The 18,343-nt window shown below is 44.2% G+C and overlaps 2 protein-coding genes across 5 annotated transcripts in view; one reads left to right on the forward strand and one right to left on the reverse strand.

Moving 5' to 3' along the window:
• The window catches only part of RBKS (ribokinase), a 73,628-nt gene extending 61,778 nt beyond the window's left edge, over positions 1–11,850 (forward strand). For all 4 annotated transcript variants that reach the window (XM_050972708.1, XM_050972709.1, XM_050972707.1 and 1 more), the window contains one exon: positions 10,618–11,850. In XM_050972708.1, the coding sequence (XP_050828665.1) occupies positions 10,618–10,791 (174 nt within the window). In that variant the 3' untranslated portion in view covers positions 10,792–11,850. The remainder of the gene's footprint in view (positions 1–10,617) is intronic.
• Positions 11,774–17,914, reverse strand: MRPL33 (mitochondrial ribosomal protein L33). The gene is made up of 4 exons (XM_030236361.2): positions 17,831–17,914; positions 16,906–16,924; positions 14,230–14,336; positions 11,774–12,089 (listed from the first exon to the last, which is right to left on the reverse strand). Exons 1-4 carry the CDS (start codon positions 17,850–17,852, stop codon positions 12,040–12,042), a joined length of 198 nt encoding a protein of 65 aa, XP_030092221.1. The 5' UTR covers positions 17,853–17,914; the 3' UTR covers positions 11,774–12,039.
• Between the last annotated feature and the right edge of the window lie 429 nt (positions 17,915–18,343).

The following is an 18,343-nucleotide window of genomic DNA, read 5'->3' on the forward strand; positions in this document are numbered from 1 at the left end:
TCTTTAGTAGTCTGTCCCACAGACAGAATATATTTTACAACTTTCATTAGAGAAATTAAAGGAAACTAAAACTGTAAGTTTTGGTGATTTATAGCAGTAACCTATAGGAATGTCTTTAATAGCAAGTTTACAGTTGAGTGCACTGATTTTGCCACTTTTCTCAGGGTTTTTTTAATGTCTGTATGCTTAAAGGTAGACATAGAGATATAAACCCAGCTGTTGTAGAGAAAGTCATCTGTAGAAAAGCAGATTCCCAAATTCTAGCTGTGATGTTTGTCAGCTGCCCAAATGTCTATAAGGAGTATTTGTTTTATTCATTTCAAAGCACAAAGAGATACAGAAATATAAGGAAAACGTGAGGAAATTCTCTGGAAGCTTGTGCCTCATTGCTGGTACCTGTGATTTTTTTACTGAAATCATTAAGAAGGCAGTGTGTTGCTTGGAAAGATCTGTTTTACAGGAAATCTCACAGAGAATGTCTTTCTGTCAGAAGCAGTACCTTGGTGGTCACCTGCTGCTGAAGACCATGAGTAAGGTGTGGGAGCCCTATTTTCTGCACTCCTGCCCCACAGGTTAAGGACAAGAGAATGAGTGGGTAGCAGAGAGCAATCCTGTTGAGCAGAACAGCAGTTCTGGCTTGTAAGTTAATCTAACTGAAATTCAGGAGAGGAGATACAGCTTGGGTAGTCATCGAAACGATTACACAAATTCAGTTGGAAAAAGAATGCAGGGAGCTGGCAAGGGGACAAAGCTGGGGAGAGCTCAGACAAAAAACCTCCTGAAGTTTGGTGGTTTTTCTTCCCTTCCAGGATGTGTAGTTCAGAGGTAGGCAGAAGCAGTGGCCAGCCAACAAAGGCTAGATGCTGTGGTTTTGAAAGAGGCACTCGAGCATATGGAGCTTTCGTGCAAAAAAAAGAATGTTTTTTTGATCAATTCCAGGCGAGATGGCAGTTGTGTCATTCCGAGTGCTTCTCATCAGATTAGATGGGATCACTAAGAGTCCTTTGGCATTTTCAGTCTGAGAGAAAAAACCCACATGTGGCTAGTAAAATTGTCCAGCACAGATATTCCCTTCTTCTTATTTAACTGTTGGATTATGGGGTCCTGAAGCCATGTCAGCCTCATATGTGACGCTGGCTGACACAGTTAGTGACAATTTGGCCAGTTGTCTCCTGGTTGGGGAGGGAAACTCACTGCCAGAATTTCCGGTGTACTATCAAAACACCGTGATGTATTTTGGGCAGAGCTTTGGCTGTAGTTTCATTTCATCATTAAATGATATTTGTGAATTAACACAGAAGCATGAGCTTTGTTGGGACGAAAGCACAATTTGGCACAAGTGTGACATGAATAATGAAAGGAGTGAAGTACTGCTCAAGGAAATGAGATAAGTGAAGCTTTTGATTAGAGTAGGAGAGTAGCTGCATGTTGTTGAGGCTTGATAAACCAGTTTGAGAAGTACAAATCAACCTTCTGAGGAGCTGTACTATATTTAGCACCAGGCTTCAACCACGACTCTTGATTCTGTGCAAGTTCAAATTTTGGGAAAGGATACAGCTCCTGTAGAATGTGCGACTGAAAGTCCATCTTCTGTCTATTAGTGGTGATGTCTGCGTGCTTCCCTGTTGTTGACACATTGTGGTTTATAACTTCGCAAGAGTGCCACTGGAGAGTTTTGTGTTCAGATGAAATGTAATGAGAATTTTCCAGTACTGCATTTTGTATTTCATACATTTTTTATATGCACTGCAGGGTGGGGGGAAATGTGTGGAGAGTTTCTTCTGCTCTTTCTGAGTTTCTGTGTGTGGTATGAACTTCCAGATCAAATGAAAGGAGGTCACAGATCAAAGCTCAAGTGTGGAACCAGGGAAGAAGCAGATAATGAAGGCAAAAGTGAACTTAATCTTAAACAGAAGATTTACACAGAAGTGTATCCCAAATTGAAAAATTCCATACCAAAATATCTATTTCCCTGGTAGTGACAGGAATGTCACAGGTTCAGCAACACGGATCCGTTGTTTTCAGAGTGGTATATGGAGTTCCTGGTTCCGTGCTCTTACTCCATTGTGTAAGAAAGAAATAAATTTGTCACTCTCATAAATGCTATCTGGAGTTGAAAGGAGTTTATATGAGCACCATCACACTGAATTGTTTCGATGATTCAGAAAACAGAGTGCTCCCTGTGAGTGAACACTGTTGGCTTTCTGGGGTTAGACTAACAGTCTACTACACAGAATAACTTTGTTCCCCAGTGCTGTGCAGCATACTGGAATATTGTTATCCAGGAGATAATAGGAGAATGTAGCTCTCCAGTGATCTTTCCCAGACTTCTCAGTGTGCTCTAAGAGAAAGCCATCATCTCACAGACACCTTGCAGTATTTTTCTTGTAAACAGTGAGATGGGAGCTCCTCTGTTCTTATCCTGATTGAGAGTCCAGTGGAGCTGTGGAAGTCCACTTAATTGTTTTACATATCTCAGTTTTAGTGTTCCCAAGCTGTGCCTCACTTTTGAAGGATGGGTAGCTCATGTGATTCCTGCTAGCCCATGAAAGATCTGGAGCTTTGGATTCAGCCTACGGATGTCTCAAAGTGGGTGTTCTTAACATCCTTGATCTTAAGTTGGGTTAATTTCCCATCATGTGAAATGAGAGCACTATTACCTGCCTTCAAAGTTGATGCTGTATATGGGCTTTGAAATGTAAAGCAGATACTTTCATCTGTGCTTTTCAGATGACATACAAATTAAAAATTGCAGAGTTGTGAACGTTGTATGTTTTATTTCCAATATTCACCACAAACCAAACATTTCAGGGGAATTCATGCATCTGTAATGCTTGTCACTGATCTTTTTAGAAACAGTGCATAACTTAATGTAGTAGGATGTTTCAGAAAGGAAAGAAATTGCTTGCAGGAGGCCTTGTATTGAGATTAATCTCTCAGGAATGCAGGGGGTTAACGGTCAGGCTGATTAATCACTGTTAATGACCCATCAGGAAATCTGTCAGGAAGTGGGTAAAAATTCCTGATGGCTGATGTGAAGCATTGTGTGGTATGCTTTGGTTTTGATGTTTCCCAACTGATAGTCTACACTGGGTGTGGTTTAGTTACCTTTTAAGTTCTCAGGACATGTGAAGGACCAGATGATAGGATGGCCTTGTTCAGCTTGAGTAAGTGAGTAAGAAACTTTCCCCGTTCAAGGCTGTGCCAGTTCCTCACAACCTAAATGCAAGAAAGTCAGGGATTGCTCCTTCCCACAGCTTCCCAGAACAGTCTGGTAAAGATGCAGAAAGGAAGCGTGATCATTCCCTCATTCCTCCAGACCCAGCCCACAGGGTATGGGGGGAAGAGTGGAACAGGCAGCTTTCCCTGTGTGAACAAGGAGCCAGAGTATTAAGGCTTGGATACACAGCTGAGTTAATGAACTGCCTGTTGTTGACTGAGGGTGAGGTTTCACAGTTGGCTCAAGCTGATCCAAGATCCTGCTGAAAGGAGTGTTTCTAACCTCTTTCTCCTTTGCTGTGGACTAGCTATCATGTGGTAATACAGCAACTTGCTGATCTGGGTGGAAACTATTGTTTCTTGCTCAGTGCTGGCTGGCCCAGTCGTCAGAAGGATCACAGAGCTGATCTGCCTGGCTGCTTGGCCACACAAGTGCTAAATCTGATGTAGGGGAGGGCGTGGGAACATGAGACAAGGATAAAAACATGAGTGGGGACTGAGCCTTTCAGCAGTAGCATAACCATGGATTGGCTTAAGCCTATTATGAAACTGCAGTCTGAATCACTGGAATTAAGAGTGCACTGTCAACCTACAGGGAATGCAAATTAAAATGTGTTAGCTTACACCTCCTGCCGTTGTTAAACACTGGCTGAGCTCAGCCATTCTGCACATGCCTGGGAGGAAGGAGCTACCGTGGGGCAGCATCTGAACAGTTCCCCATGACTTTGCCTGGAGTGTGCAAACCACATCAGACAGCATTGGAGGGGCTTGTGGGGAAGGCAGAGGGGAAGAAGAAAGGAAGAGACAAGCACCACTGCCATGATTCTCTCTATATATTTTCCTTTGGCTTAGGGTAACATCTATTCTTTCTTTGTGACAAGACTGCAAAAATACTCAGTTACCAGAGGACAGATTAAGTAATAGAGTTGGAGATCCAGACCCTAAAGCTCTGGGGCACAGTGTGCTTTTCCTAGTTCTTCTCCTTTATTTTCAACCCAAGTAGCTTTGCAGTGCTATCTAGTCAGTACCAAAACCCTAACTTAGACCTAGCCAGGCAAGCCCTGCTATTTGATTCAAGTTCATTTGGTTCTTATTGCTAAATTTGGTAGTTCCCAGTTAAGGACTTCCTCCCCCTTTGTTCTGGCTCAAAATTCCATGCAAAGATACAGGAATAACTGTGTTAGTGGAAAATCACTTTGTCATTTTCAAATATTTCATGTTTTAGGGGTTTGTGACGATAGGTCTCCTCCTTTAAGCACAGCTGTGCAGAGGCACACCGGTATCTGCAGGGTGCCCTACAAAGACAGCAGTGCTTCCACACAGGATTAGCAACCCCAGACACTGTGGGAGTAATCATCCTTGTTAGCCCTTGATTTTAGGAAACAGTTTGAAGATAGTCAAATCAGTTTCATTTCAGGAGAGTTTCAAGATAGTGGAGTTAGTTTAATTTAAAGGTTGTCTTGATTTAAAGTGCCAAAATATCTTTCCAGTGAAACATGAGGAAATATGTGGGGAGGAAAACATTAACCTCCCAGAAAATAATTTTTAAAAGTATTCCACAGGCAAATAAATGCAGAAGTATTAAAAAAAAGCCAAAACCAGCCAGGAACATTTCCAGAAATAAATCATTCTCCATCACATAGAGGATAAACATGGGTTCTTTCAGGAAGAAGGAAATCATAAAAATCCAAAAGCTGCATAACCAATCCAGCCACTGTGAGTGGGGTTTTCATGGCAAGGTTTTGGTAGTGGGGGCCTACAAGAAGGCTTCTCTGGAAAGCTGCTGGAAGCTTCCCCCATGTCTGACAGAGCCAATGCTCCAAGAGGGATTCACCACTGGCCAAGGCTGAGCCCTTCAGTGAAGGTGGTAGTGCCTCTGGGATAATGCAGTTTTATCCCTTAAGAGGGGGTAAAAATAGTGCTGTGCAACAACAGCTGGAGAGGGGGAGAGAAGATGTGACAGAAGCAGTGGTGCAGACACCATGGTCAGTGCAGAAGGAAGGGCAGGAGGTGCTCAGGCTCTGGAGCTGAGATTCCCCTGCAGCCCATGGAGATCCACCTGCAGCCTGTGGAGGAGCCCCACACTGGAGCGGGTGAATGCCCAAAGGAGACTGTGACCCATGGGAAGCCTGTGCAGGAGCAGGTCCTAGCAGGACCCGTGGAGAGAGGAGGCCGTGCTGTAACAGATTTGCTGACAGAACTCGTGACCCCCTGAGGGACCCACACTGGAGCAGCCTGTTCCCGAAGGACTGAACCATGGGGAGGGGACCCCATGCTGGAGCAGTTTGTGAAGTACTGTAGCCTGTGGGAAGGACTCATATTCCATGGAGAATCTCATGGAGGACTGTCTCCTGTGGCAGGGACCCCATGCAGGAGCAGGGGAAGAGTGTGAGGAATCTTCCCCCTGAGGAGGAAGGAGCAGCAGAGAAACCATGTGGTGAACTGGCCACAATGCCCATCCACTCTTATACTGCACTGCTGTGGGAGGCAGAGGTAGACAAAATGGAAGTGAAAATAAACTTGGGAAGAATAGAGGATGGGGGAAGGTGTTTTAAGATTTGCTTTTATTTCTCATTATTCTACTCTGATCTGATAAGGTAATTTCCCTAAGTCAGGTCTCTTTTGCCTGTGATGGTGTTTGCTGCCTGCCCTTATTCCAGTCCACAAGCCTTTTGCTCTATTTTCTCTACCTTGTTCAACTGAACAGGGCAGTGGCAGAGTAGCTTTGGTGGGCACCTGGTACCCATCCAGGGTCACCCCCACCACACACTGTCATCAAAGGAAATGTTATTCCCTGAGCATTTCAGCTGAAATCATCCCCTAGATGAGACACAGACCCAAATGGCACAAGACTATCTGGATATATCCAAAGGCTGTAAATGTTCCTCCAGTTCCACTAGTAACCTTTCACCAAAGCACAGCCCAGGGATTCTTGTAAGGAGACATAGGCTTTTCCCACTTGTGAGCAGTGGATAATGGATAGTGAGTGCCTTTGCTGACAGCTATTTTTGTGTTACACGGGGCTAATTTGCAGTTTGGGTACAGAGTAGGCAGAGGTACAGCAAGGAATGTTGAGCAGATGTGACAGAGTGATAACATCCTCAGCATAATCCAGTACCACACAGTTGTGGAGCTCTATAAATACAACAGGAATTCTTCAAGGCCCAGTTCCTCCGACAGAGGTGGGCATCTCTGCATTGCCATGGATGTAGGCTGCACTAAATCAGCACAATCCTCAGGCTTTGTTTATTTGTGCACTTCTGTGAATGCTCTTTGGAGGCTATAACCATCATTGTGAGCAATGTTACTGGTTCTGCATCATGAGGCACTTTTTGGCAGCTTTTGGATTGATGTTTTGATTTATTCACTTCATCATTACAGGCAAAGCATTTCTCTTGTACTGCTGTACAACAGGCTTTTCAGGCATTTCTTTAGCCCTTGGTAACATGCTCTTAAAATGTATTTAATGGAATGAATCCCTCTGAATAGCCAGACTGCACAAGGACTGTAACTTCTTAAAAATCACCTGAGAAAAGTTTTCTGAGGTTCACTAACAATGTCAGGTTTCAGGAGCCAGAATCCTCTCATGCTCTTCCATAGCTGCTGTTGCTCTTGCCCAGGAGGACAGGCTGGGAGGGCAAAGGCTGAGCAAAAGATTGCCCTGGAACGAGGCAGTGCAACTGCAGCCTCTCTGTGAACTGTAACTTTTGGCCTCTTGGCCTCCAAATTTTTTTGGTGAGCAAGTCATCTTATTGTAAAAGTGAAATTCATCCTAGTAGTCTGTGCATGATGGATTGGAAAAGGCTTTACATGCTGGAAAGGCTGTTGAACAATATAGTTTCCACTTACAAAGCAGTTTCCTTAAAAAGCTTCTCGGGGCAGCATGATATAAAAATAGTTATACTAAAGTTGTGAACCAGCTTCTGACAAATCAGGACTAACAAAAGCTAAGGTATAAATAGAAGTGTTTTCATGGGTTTTCTCTTCTCTAGAGTCACACAATCTCAATCAGTGCTGGATTGTAAGAAACAAAAATGCCCTTTTCCAGACACGCAGGAAAACAAGGACCTTACAGACTAGTGGCACAGAATATAAATAGGTTTACAAAACTGCTTCAAACCCATAAAAATTAGTCAAAACCATGACATTTGTATTTAAGAATGAGCCACAGCATATCAGACAATTTTAAAATCCAATTCTTTATTTTAGTTCAAACGAATTAGCATCTCCTGCTTTAAAGAAAGGTTAAATACATTATACTTTCATAATTATGGAATGAATTGTCTCCAGGCACTCAAGGATATGAGGATTATATCAAAGTCTGCAGTGTATTAGAATTTCCGGATCAAATGCTGAAGAATGTGAAATATTACATACTCTGTATTTATATTTTGTCAGTGGGCACTCTCAATGCACTTTACTGGTCGTTTTCAAATTAATTTTTTTGGTGAAGTTGGTTAGAATTATTTTTCTTAGAGTAGGTTTTGAAACAGCTAAATATAAGTCTACTATTTGTGATTCCAGTGTTTGTGCAATCTTGATTTTACTCTGAGCCTGTTCCTTCTAGTGCTCTGTGCAAACCGTTTCAGAATCTACCAAACCCAATGTAGTTTAATCCTCAGTACCAAAGAAGGAAGGTCTGTTTCTGTAAGCCAAAAATAGTTCTTACTGCAATTAACCCTGCAGCTGAACCTGTTGTGCCATTGCTCTTTTAGTGGTTGACCAGTCACATCTGCACAGACCAGAAGCAAGGCTGAGCAGGGTATCCATAATCACTCTGATGCATGACACTGTTCTCAGTGCAGCAGCTCCTCTACTGAAAACACCCCCCTCACAAAGCATTCACTTACCAACAACTGAATTTATGATACCCTTTGGGTCTCTGATAGCTGGGCTTTGCAGATACTGACTGCTTCGCTCTATGCATGGGAAGTGAGGATTTCAGAAAAAGTTTACTGGCATCAAATCCTTCTGTATATTCTCCAATCACCCTGTAATCTTTTCTCTGGCAAAAGAAAAATGCTAGGAGGACTTTTTCTATTCTGGATGGGAGTCTGCTGTTCTCTCCCTTTTCTTCTTTCAGAGCCATTTATCATTGTTCAGCCACTCTAAAAGGGAGATCCCCAGCCATCTCACACCCTCAGAGCATCATCCATGAGCAGAACCACAGTAACATTGCAGGGAGAACTTACACTCCATCTCACTGGCACACAGACTAAGACCTGGGTGACATGTGGTTAGTGTTTTTTTGTTCCTGTAGCCAACAGTGCAGCAATTATTAAAGAAAAACCCAAAAAGACAGTATTCTGCTCCATGCTGCTGCCAGGTAACAGTTTATGCCATTTGACACCAGATATTCTGAGTATTACTCATTAAAATATTTGGCTGCTTCCATTTCCCAGTGATCACTGTAAAAAATGTTCTTCCTGCTAAAGCTATAGCAGAACAGATCTGCATGCTGAAATCCTACTCCTGTCTGTAACAACAGCACCAAAATAGCTTTAATAATTAATCATGCAGTGATTAGATTACAAACTCTGAGGTGGGATGGAGATTTTTATATTATGCATCAGACAAAAGACACTGGCAATGCTTAACTAGCAGTCACCTGCTCCTGCTCCACCTGCCATTGTGGGAACACTCCGGAAACCAGAAGGGAGACAAAGGCCCAACAGAAATTGATAAAAACCTTCACCTGCCCCTGGTATGTTCAGGAATACAGAACTGTTGAAACAGGTGCTGCTACAGCTGCATGCAGGGGTTCAGCTTTGCTTATTAACTTGTCATTTGCCAGGCTGTGCTCTCCACTGTATCCTGATAGAAGACAGCATTCAAACTCCAGGCCAAGCAAGAGTTAAGCAGGGAGTTTTCTGACTGGAAACACCAATGCAAACAGCCACTGTGGCAGGGCTGGGCAAGAGAGGCCAGATCTGGGGTAGGGCCCCTGTCCTATGCTCACCCCTGTTAGTGTCCCTTGCAGTGCCCATGCTGCTCTGCCCTGTCAGCTGCTTGCAACATCAGGAACAAATTTCTGTGGAAGTGGCATTGTTTTGCTGGAATGATTGCATATGCAGCTGATTTCAAGGCAAGTAAGAGTAAAAGACTGAGAAACACTAGTATCCAAAACTGGAATATTATTTCCTAGTCTTAGCTTCCATTAGAAATTTTGCTGAGCTGTTTTGACAGTTTTTCCAGGCTCTTTGCTCTTGTCACCTGAGTCTTGGGGCCTATTTATTACAACTACAGAGGCAAAATCTCTCATCCATATGCTGGATCTGGAATGAAATAAGATAATAGTCGTGTGTCTAGTTTAATGCCTTCACTGGTATAAAAGTATGATTTAAAAAAAGGGACCTTAGGACCAGTTTTATGGTACCAAAAAGAACTGGTATCAGTCTGGCCTTAGAATCAAGAGAGTTTTAGGGGAGGAGAGGGAAAGAACACTGTGGACTGAAATGAGCAAATCAAGTTAAACATGACCATCAATCAAGTTAAATTTTGTCAGTTGCTGGGGACTCATCATAGCACTGAAGAGCTGAACAACAGTTATTGTTAAGAAGTGCTTGGGAGGCAAACAGCTGTCACTCCCTGCTGACCAGAGCAGAGCCAGCAGTATCTGGGCAAAAGGGTCAGAGCCAGCTGGGGTGTGGCTGGTGCCCATGTGGGACAGTTGTGCTCCATGCCTCCCCAGGGCTCCCACGGGGCACGCAGGCCATGGCTTGGGAATGATGGGTAGCTCAAGAGGGCCACGGCTGCCAGAGCTCCCAGTGAATGTCACTGCCCTCATCCTCCATGGGCAAACTCAGCACAGGTGGCAAAGCTTGCCCCAGGAATAAAAGTGATTTGTGTCAGATACAATGCTAGTTTTTAATGACAGTGGGATCCTTCTAACAACAGCTAAGTTCTGAAAGTGTCAAAACATATCCCTCTGCAACTAGGAATTTACACAAGCCTCATGGCTTGTTTTTTCCTCCCCCTTTTCACTGCCCCTTCTACCACTGACCTTTATAAAAAACGGAAGTTAAATAGGAGAAAAATAGCTTTAATGAAACATCAAGGTTGAGAAATCAAAATCAGACACTCCAGCAACAGGAAGTTTCAAAAGCAGTATTCATAACAACATCTTGCTGAACTGTGGCATGCTTGCTTTGCTTTTTCTTTAAGTTTTAAGCCATAATATAGTGTGCACCTTGACTCAGCAGCTGGGCACAAGGATACTATTGTGGCATTAGTTTAACTGTGCAAAATTTCCTAGGTATAGAAAAGTGTATTGAACTCAATCCCTGAACAATTTCCTGACTCCTGCAATCAGTGCTGCAGCTTGTGTCTTTCCGGTAAAGGCATCTGAATTGTTTCCCTGTGCAAATACACTTAAGCTTGTTTGTTATTTTATTCTAGGGCGCTGGAGACAGTTTTGTGGGAGCACTGGCTTTCTACCTGGCCTACTATCCCAAGTTATCCATGGAGGAAATGATCAGGAAGTCTAACTGCGTCGCATCAGTGAGCGTCCAGGCACCGGGGACACAATCTTCATATCCTTACAGGAAGGACTTGCCTCAGGACCTTTTCTAATTGATTGTCTAGCTCAGTGTACTGATTTTATCTCATACCAGACAGCATCATTCTCCTGACTGCACTGAGGTTCTCCTCTGCTGACTGGAAAGGCCAGCAGAGTCTCTTTGCTTCTCCTTTCAGGAATCCTGTGTTCCTGTTCTGCAGCAATAGATGGGGTGCGGGTGGTGGCTCTTTGAAGCACAGCACAGCAGGTCTCTCTGGCCCCACACAGCCCTGTGGCTGTCCCACACAGTGTGCCTTATTGAACTACATGAAGTTTACAGCAAAACACCTGCAGGGTATTGGGCTCCTGACAGGATTTGTACTTGATTTTATCAGAACTGCTGATGTGAAATGGCAGCACATGAAGCAGAGCATTAGCTTTGAGACTACAACTTCGGTGCTCAAGCACCAGGGCCAGTGTTAGGCTCACAACAAAGCCCCGTATGTAGAGCCTGGGCCTGCCTGTGCCCACGTGCCTCAGGTGTGGCACTGCACTCTGTGCTTCCCCACACTCAGGTAGGTCCCTCCAACTGCAAACAGGACAGGACAGCTACTGAGGTGGACTTTGAAAAATGTTTCTAGCCACATTGCTCTGAACACAGGCAAGCTAATTAAGGTAAAAAAGCTTACAAAAAACATCAGAGAACTACCTTGTCTGTTTTCTTCATGCTTGATAAAAACCCAAGAATGAAAAATCTGTGCTGCTAACCTGGCTGAAAATAATACAGGCCTTTAACCATATTAATAGCTTATCCAAAAACTCATCTAGGCTCCCATTCCTTCTTTCCTCAGAAGGAGCTGGTGCAACATTACCCCCCGAAGTAATGACACCAGCCTGTGGTCACTAGTGTCGCATCTGTGGCTGGTAGGTTAGAAAAACTTGCAATCCTGCCATTGAATTCCTGCTGTGGAAAATGTTAATTTTTATTGCTTTATAAAACAATAGTTCCTTTGAAGAGTACAGCCTCTTTCACAATAGAAAACACAGACAATGGGATTTGCTATTTAATTTTTTTTTAATTGAGCACTGTAAAAATAACTCAAAAGATAAATAAATGTTACTGTGATGATCTATGTCCAGACATTAAGAATTTTCTCTCTCTACATTGTTTTATTCACAATGGCCTTCAAATCACAGGAGATGGTGATCCCAGTTCATTTCCTCTCTTTTCAGCCCATGCTGCTGGATTTCTGAATCAGTGTTCACCCCATCCTCCCCCCAGACCATCCTCGTCTCATGTATAAATCAAGTCCAGTCATTGTTCACACAGAACGGATTTTTCTCTTCTCTGTGAAGAGGACACGTTGTTTTGCTACAGGAAAAAAAAAAAAAAAAGAGAAAAAAGAATCCGTTAAGAAGCCTGAAGTGTTAAAATTCAATTCAACCAGCCCACGTTCCTTTTCTCCTGGCTGCCTTCACTGCTTAAATGAGTGTGGAGCAACTGACTGGCACAGCATTGTTGTTAACCAACTCCTGAAGGAGTTTCGTGGTGCTTTCACTTTACATGTAATTTTTAGTTCCTAAGATGTCCACTTTATCTCTGTGAGAATAAGTGTCAGAATGCAAGTGACTGAAAACACTCAACAGCTGCTCTGTGTGACTATTCTGAGTCACAGCTGTTCAATGTAGGGACAAAAATAGGTTCTTTCTGCTTTCTACTACTCTTCAACTCCAGAGCCCAAACAACTACAGATGATGAGTTCGATCCAGTTGGCCTCACAGACTGACTGAGAACTCAACCAATTGTCCTGTGGATCTCTCAGCGAGGCACAAACTGGCCGTGACCACAACACCTGATGCAGGTGTTTGCAAAAAAACATGAACAGAGCAGGTTAAGTATAGTCAATACATTCATAAAAAGCAAAAATTACAAAATAAAGCAAAGCAAAGCTTTAAAATGCCATCTGAAAAGCAACAGTTTGGTTAGGTTCATTATATGAGTTCCTTTGAAAGCTCTGCAAGAGCAATCCACACAAAATCTCCAAATCTCTCAAAACAAAATCTCTTCTTCCACAAAAAAGTTTCGTTTTAAGAAATACTGCAGATAGTACAGATTCTGTTGCTGCAGTTGGGAGGCAGTGAAAGTTGGGCAATTCTGCCACTACTTCACTAAAATGCCTTATTCTGTGGATGTCCCAGGTTTCTAAGAAGTATAAAACATAAGGTGAAAACACATGCCAAGTGAAAATGCTTCCAAACATATTCCTGATGTGAGTTGTTATCTAGACTCAAATTTACTTCCCTTCACACATGCAACACTTTCTCACATCAATTTCTCACTTGTGTTCTACTACAGGCTACAAAGATCAAACCTTTCTTCAGCAACCTACTACATGTTCTGAGTTCTTCTCTTTCTTCACTTCCCTAAAAGTTTCAAAGCCTCTGGAGGATCACTCTGCACACTGTTTCAATGCAATAATTGATTTTTCTTATTCAAGAATATAATCCCAGAGATCTCTGTTTGCCTTTCTGGGTGGAATTCAAAAGGAAAGCCACAACCTCTGTCACCTCTGAAAACTACATATTGCTTCCCTGGTGGTATCTCTCACCTCTCAAAGCTCCTGTACTGTTAGCTCTGAGAATGAAAAGGTAGTCCTCTAACAAGAACATTTTAAGAAAAAATAAACTTGAATCACATGCATTATCACAGCATTGAACTGGCATTGCATTATCTACTTAGAGCTGGTAAATAAATTTCTTATATTCTACAACTTTAAATAAGCCTTTTTTGCATTAGCTATACCATGTTATTTCTAATATGATTTGGTTTAAGCTTTTTAACATTAAATTCTGCTTTTTAATGCAAACAACAGAAACTTCAACCCTTAGTGACATTTCAAAAAGCTGGGTGAGCAAAAGACTGGCAGGTGCTATAACCTGTCCAACAAATCAGATTCTTAAACTGAGAAAATCTGCAAGGACCAGGGGAACATAAAAGAATTCACTATCTGCCATCTGGAGAGTGATATCATTTGTGGAATAGGAAGAATCTGTGCCTATTTCTTTAGAAGAAAAAGTCCATTTTGTAAGAAGTGGTTAAAATTTCTGGTCTAGAGCTCCCATGGCAGCTTAACAGAACACTTCTGTTGATGCATACTTTGTGCCTGCTTGTTGGAGGTAGCACAGTCTAGCAAACCACACAAAGAGACAGAATGAAAGAACTCCTGTGTCACTTGACTTCGCCAGTGACATGTGGCATGGCTGTCATCAAAGTCTCTGATGTGTCAGGCAAGTCATTACTTTGTTTCACTGCCACAATCTGTAAAATGAGGGTAACATTTACTTCCCACTGGAATGTCATGGAGAACAGCAACTGTACAGTCATTTGAGTATGAAACATGTTATGACATATTCTGCTTAGATGGGAAAAATCCTGTTGCATTCAAATCTTTTCTCCCACAGAGTCAGAGAAGCTCACACAAAGCAGGCTGACTTCTTCCTCGAGCCCTTACCAATGGGATCGTATCTCAGCAAGACCAGTTTTTCCTGCAGTCGCAGTCTCCTGATGTTGAAGCAGTAGCCTGTCTCTGCAGCACTCTTCATCCTCACCAGGATGTACCTAAAGTCACAAGGGATGTCTCTGTGTCAGGGCACAGGCACTCAGTGAGGGCCCACCACATCTGCCAGGGCACGGGCCAGTGGACAAGCTTTCAGCACACACACTTTGGCACAATCACATCAGACACTTCATTTCAACTTCAGGAATGGGAGTATCAAAACTATGTATGCTTAACTTTTAACAAAGACAAACACTAAACCATAAGCTCCAGAAACAAGGTTAAGTAAGTAATTCCTTAAGGATATTAAGGATATATCCTTAATATACATGGATACAAGCCTACAGAGAAGTAGCTCCTCCAAAACCAGCGAGGTGGGAGGAATAAAACCAGGAGAGACAAAAAGAAATTAGGAAAATGAGCATTCGAGTCACTAAGGCTTAAAAGCTAAGGGCAAGAGAGGAAGGATGATGGTAGTTAAAGATGTTCAGGGTGTAGATAACACTGTATCACAGACTATCACTTCCTCATGCAGAGAGGAAGCTAAGCAGATAGGCTGGCACAAGAGGCATGCGAAAGGAGAAGCAGAACCTCTTGGTACCATCCTGCTAGAGATACAAAACTTGTTATTAACCCAGCCACGGGAACCCCCTTCCCCACTGGAGGGCTCTCGGTTTGCGGGGCAGGCTGGCAGCAGCTGCGGTGTCCCAGGAGCAGGAGACTGAGGAAGCTGCTCCACACCCCCAGTCTGGAAGTATGCCAAGATCCAAGCAACTTCCCAGTTTCAAAATAAATGTAAAACCCTTTAACCAGTCTGTAAACTACATCTTCCATTTCAATCAAGAGATGGATACGTCTCAGTTAATTTTGCCATTTTCCTGTACTTTCCTGTTTCTAACACAAAATGGTCTGTCAAAATGAACCTGTTCTTCCTCACTTGTACAGCTCTGACCAGTTACTTCCTTAAGCTCTTCCTTTTCAGCTTTGCAATCTAATTTACTATTGAGCTCAAAATAAAGAGAAAGACACTGGATTCCTGCAGACAACTGACCGATCATATTCTTGGGATTATCCCTCGTTGCTGTCCTCTCCTATACACTACTGCAGGTGTGCTGTGAAGCTTCAGTAACCACAAAGACTCCTTCCCCTATATCTCACTCACTTCCTCAAAATGTCTGGGCAGTTTCCCCTTTCTGGGGGCATCAGTGGCATCAGTGTGGCCAGGCCTTCAAATTCTTGTGCACCACACATCTGAGGCCAAGCCCATTCCAAACAATACACCTTGCTCAAAAAAATTACTCCCATGTGAAGGAATGTAACAAGGAGCAGAGGCAGAAAACACTAGAAAGCTGTCAGGGCAGGAAGAAACCCAAGGGGAGTGGAGGAGGATAAATAACATAAGAACATATTCCTGGAGTGCATATGGGACTGTAAAAGAACAGGAAGAAACATCGGGATAAAAAATGAAAGGGAGTGTGTGGTAGAAATCCCTACATTAACATTAGTAACACCATTTTAAAAAGCTACTTTTTTACCTTGCAGAAACCTCTTGGTTTGCTGTGTTTGTTTTTTGAACAGATAACAGTAGAACAATGAGATGTCAAACTGGTCTCTGTCAGGCACATACCTGGGAAGTGCTTTCTTAATTTAAAAGCCTGACAATTGTGTAGAAATTCTGTAACAGAAGAATCTGCTCAAATGTGGCAAGTGGTTGGTACTGGCTCTGCTGGGGGCAGATTCTTAAAAAAACTTAGAAAATGTACCAAAGGCCATAGATCCCAGGCCTGTGTGGTATCAAGTATAATACACTCATACAGAATGCAACTTCTGGGAAGGGAAAATAGGAATGTGTCCACATAAATGTACAAGTTTAGCCTCTTGGATTTGTCTAGCTAATTTTCTTATAAAGAACATTTTGGATGCAAGTCAGTTTCTCCACATGACCTTGTTTCCTTGTGCCCACACTGTAAGAGCACTGGTGTGCTCAAAGCACATATTCCTTTCTTTCCAATCCTTAACACAGGTCAGAGGACTGTGACTTATTTCCTTCCAGAGCCCACTAACATCTCTGCTGAGCTGGACAACAGAGCAAACTGACATGCCCAGAGCACTGACTGCACCCCATCCATTCCTCACATCCAAACTCAGGAATATGCTCAGCCCAGGAAGATTTCTGCACTCTGCCTATGGCAAAGCTTCACAGCACCTGCCCAAAGTCAACACCACAGACAACAAAGACCCACACTGTACCTTAGCTTACTCTCTTCAGCTAAAAAGGTATGACAGGTGAACAGGAAAAATACTTGGATAATTTACAACCTCTCTAATCACAGAGCACAGAGGTGTGCTCCCCCCATGCAGGGCACTTTGGAGATTACTGCTGAGCTCAATGCAACAGCCAAAATAGGACAAAACCTGCCTTTCCTGCAAGTTCAGAACCCATGGGAGAGTTTCACACCATTCTGTACTTACCTGTAAGAAGACACACATACAGAATGGCTAAGAGGATGTAGCCAGACTAAAGGACTGGAATTCTCTCAGGTATATTAAAAAAAATCTAGAGAGGCTTAACATTTTGTAAAGATACAACATAAAAGTAATCAAAAACTGGTGAGGAAAACCACCACTTACTTAGATTTGCTCTTGGCCACTGGTTTGGGGTTTTTTTTTCAGCATGAGAAGAGAAAAACAGAAGAAACAGTTACCATTTTAGCTTGTTTCCTTTAAATGCAACATACAAAGATTAGGTGTGTTCTGTGGCCTGACTTTGCTAAAGCCCCAGAGAGATAGTGCAAAGAGATTTACTGTCACGATAAAGCACCACTCATTCTGCCACGTGCTGTCAGCTCTTTCTGCCATCATGTCACCTTTTTAAGTGTCTGTGCAAATGCAGTGCCCAGCATGACAGGCTGCACTTGCTGCACGCTCCAGATGTTCTCAGGAAGCTTTCAGCCTCAGAGCCCAGTATGAACTCTCTGGGTGAATGTGAAGTTAAGACAGGTGTGAGGAGCACTGCTGATGGAAACTGCAGTCTCCCGGGTTTGTTTCCACCCACTGGGGTTTCGGTTCCTGCTGTGGTGCCAGCCCAAGGGTCCGCACGGCCACAGGCGCAGAGCCGGGAGCCCTTCTCAGCTGAGCCCGACCTTCCCACGGGCCTGCCTGGGGGCTCGCTCAGCTAACCCACAGCACAGCATCAAACAGCCGGAATTGTTTTTCTGTCACCTCTCTGAATTTAAAGTAATCATAAATCTGCAGCACGAGTTCAAACCCCCACTAAAATTACAAAAATCACAAAAAAAAAAAAAAAAAAAAAGAAGAAGAAGGCTATGAGGTTATGTATATTGTGCCTGTGCAAGGTTCGTTGGTTCGTTTAGGTCACACTGGTTCCGCCGGGGCACGCTGGGAGGCCCCGCGGCCGAAGTGAGGGGAAGGGCGGGGAAGGGCGGGGAAGGGACGGGAGGGGTCACGAAGGTCGCGCCGCCGGGGCCGCCCGCCCGCCCCCACAGCCGCCCCCGCGGCCGCCGTCGCCCGGCCCCGCCGCGCCCGCGCCACTCACGGGCCGCCGCCGTCAGGAACATCGCGCCGGGCCCGCCGCGCCCCGCCCCGCCCCTTCCGCCGCCACAACCGCGTCCGGGGCGCGGGGCCGGGCCCGCGGGGCAGGGCCGGCAGGGCTGCACCGCCCGGGGGCGGAGCCGGCGGTGCTCCCGTTCCCGTGTCTGTGTATCTGTGTCTGTGTGTCGTGTCTGTGGCGGTGCCCGTGCCAGGGAGCCCGGTCTGGGAAATCCGGGATGCTGTTGTGGCGGCCGGGAGGGCCGGTGGTGGTACCCTGGGCTGTATCCAGCACAACCTGTGGCCAGCAGGTCGAGGAGGTGATCTTGCCCCTCTGCTCAGCCCTGGTGAGGCCACAGGTGGAGTGCTGTGTCCAGCTCCGGGCTCCTCAGTGCAGGAGGGACACGGCGGTGTTGGACAGAACCTTGTGGAGGGCAACAGAGATGATTAAGGGATTGGAGTGTCTCTCTCCTGAATAAAGGCTGTGGGAGCTGGGCCCGTTTAATCTAGAGAAAAGTCA

Source organism: Serinus canaria, chromosome 3, assembly GCF_022539315.1.
Source record: "Serinus canaria isolate serCan28SL12 chromosome 3, serCan2020, whole genome shotgun sequence".
Taxonomy (NCBI): domain Eukaryota; kingdom Metazoa; phylum Chordata; class Aves; order Passeriformes; family Fringillidae; genus Serinus; species Serinus canaria.

Coding starts and splice junctions, on each gene's coding strand:
- MRPL33 (XM_030236361.2), bottom strand. CDS start 17,852: ATGTTCCTGACGGCGGCGGCCC. Junction 12,090..14,229: donor GCTGAGATACGATCCCATTG/GTAAGGGCTCGA, acceptor TTTTTCCTGTAG/CAAAACAACGTGTCCTCTTC.